The sequence below is a fragment of the Acomys russatus genome, chromosome 8 (assembly GCF_903995435.1).
Source record: "Acomys russatus chromosome 8, mAcoRus1.1, whole genome shotgun sequence".
Lineage (NCBI taxonomy): Eukaryota > Metazoa > Chordata > Mammalia > Rodentia > Muridae > Acomys > Acomys russatus.
The window spans coordinates 67,876,230-67,878,616 of NC_067144.1; the positions used below are offsets into that span (position 1 = coordinate 67,876,230).

Genomic DNA, 2,387 nt, shown 5'->3' on the forward strand with positions numbered 1-2,387 from the left:
ATTACTGGACAGTGGAATGTGCATACATGGGCTCTGGGGATTTTTAACAATGTCTTCATGCTTGTACAGAAATTAATGTTATCCGCTGACTCATTTTCCCAGCTGCTGGATAAACATAAGGTTAATTGTCTCCAGTTTTTCTACAAAACTAGCTTGATCATAATTTAAAAAGAAATTTATAAGTACTTAACTTGGCCCAACCCCTCAACCACAATGCCTTTCACAGTTACTCCTACAAACCTTCACATGGTCTTTCAAAATGAAATACATAACACGTATAATTTGTGCATGTAAATGGTCTTATATTTTCTGTTAAATGTAAAAGAAGTAACAAAACAAATTGCCAAGGAATACATCTAAACACATTAACATAAGATGGCAACTACCTACCAAGTGACAAAAAAAAGAAAAAGAAAAGAAAACCCAGTATTTAACTTATTGTTCATGAGAATGACTTAAGAAAAGTAATCTTCATAATAATATTCATTTATAATAAATAAAAAGAATAAAAAACATGACTTTTAATTCAGGTAATGAAGATGTTACATTTGTAAAAGGAAAAACTATGTAATGATTTATATTATCTGACAAAATTATGTGCTGTAATCTGTAAACCGCATGAAGAAAAACCTAGAGACCAAAAAGTTATATCAAATCCATAATTTGGCTTTGCAATCATGAGGTAGGAGCACAATAATCTCAGCTATGCAGCATTGTGTGTCCAGGAAATCACAACACTCGTGATGTTTTCTGAAGCACAATGCAGGTATGTGTGACACTATAATGCCTGTCATTTCTCCAACAACATTCCAGGTGTATAAAAGGTCCTTGGCAGATGGTGACACCCAGACTCAAGGAACCTACTGCTTGTCTTCCTCTGAACACTCCACTCGTGACAATATGTGTTACTATGGTGGATACTATGGAGGCTTGGGCTGTGGCTATGGTGGCCTAGGCTATGGCTATGGCTGTGGCTATGGCTGTGGTGGCTATGGTGGCTACGGTGGCTCTGGTGGCTATGGCTATGGCTGCTGCCGCCCTCTGTGCTGTAGAAGATACTGGTCCTATGGCTTCTACTGAGGAGTTTCTGCAGCTACTCATCCCAATTCTCTTCACATGAGAATTCCTTTAATACTTTCATAAGTTCCAACCTTATACTACATTATTTGAGGAAAAATAAAAAAAAAACACATGCTCATCTATTTCCTCATCTTTAATTTTACTGCATGAACATTTGCAGAGAAGCAATTCATTGTCATCATAGTGGCTTCAAAAATGTACTTCCAGTCTTATGCTTGTTATGAACATGTATGATTTTAAATAAACTATTATCTTGAAAATATAGTTTCCTATAGATTTCCTAAATGTGGGATGAATGTTTATATATTTATATGTCTTTGGTGTCATATGTGTGAATATATATAAAAGGAAAAGGAGATAAGGAGAAGATGAAAGAAAGATGAAAAGAAAGTAAAAATGAACAAACGATAAATAAATAAATAAAACATATACATTAGATAGATGATATACAGACAGTCAGGCAAACAGACAGACAACTATAAAAGAAAGAAGAAAGTAAGGGAGGGAAGGAGGGAGAGAAAAGGAAAAAAGAGAAAGACAGGGCAGAAAGAAAATGTTCTCTTTAAACATTCTTCCTTTGGTAGACATTTTTATTATCTTCATGTTGCTGCTATTGTGGTGTCACAACGAATTTAGGAGTGCAGATATTTCTCTGTAGAGAACAATCTCACTGTGAATTTCAGTTAAAATTTGAAAATCTACCCTTGGTGATCTATAGATTCTCCTTTGGGGGGGGGGAAGGGTTTCTGATAATTCTGTAACAACGAAACATCTATTGGTTTTCTTCACATTTTTTATTTGTAGATATTCCACATAACATTTGGCTATTGGCTATAGTGTGTGCATTGACTTGTTGTGCAGTTTTTAGATAGGCACAAGCCAACTTCACTCTTTAACTGTTCCTGTGTGTATGTTTAAAGTCAAGGGGCTGGAGAGATGGCTCAGAGGTTAAGAGCACTGACTGCTCTTCCAAAGGTCATGAGTTCAATTACCAGCAACCACATGGTGGCTCACAACCATCTGTTCTGGCCTGCAGGCAGAATGCTGTATACATAATAAATAAATCTTTTTTAAAAAGTCAAATTCAATTATTTTTGAGAATAAGCAGAGTCTTTCCCACTATGGATTCCTCATTGTCAGTAATTATTAGGGAACTTTGAACTGTGTATGCTGTATTTAGGTAAAATTAGTGGTTGCCTCTACCTCTTGTCAAGACAACTCCCTTAATACCTACCTACTTTGTGTACTTATTTCTTTGTAAACTTGTCAAGTCCAATTTATAGTGCCTATAATCTCTAGGATTGGTA

General features: G+C 35.5%; 1 protein-coding gene across 1 annotated transcript; it reads left to right on the forward strand.

Annotated features, from left to right (window-relative positions):
- Positions 1–900: 900 nt before the first annotated feature.
- On the forward strand, positions 901–1,080 carry LOC127192872 (keratin-associated protein 20-2-like). Its single transcript, XM_051150220.1, has one exon. It carries the CDS (start codon positions 901–903, stop codon positions 1,078–1,080), a length of 180 nt encoding a protein of 59 aa, XP_051006177.1.
- Positions 1,081–2,387: the final 1,307 nt, after the last annotated feature.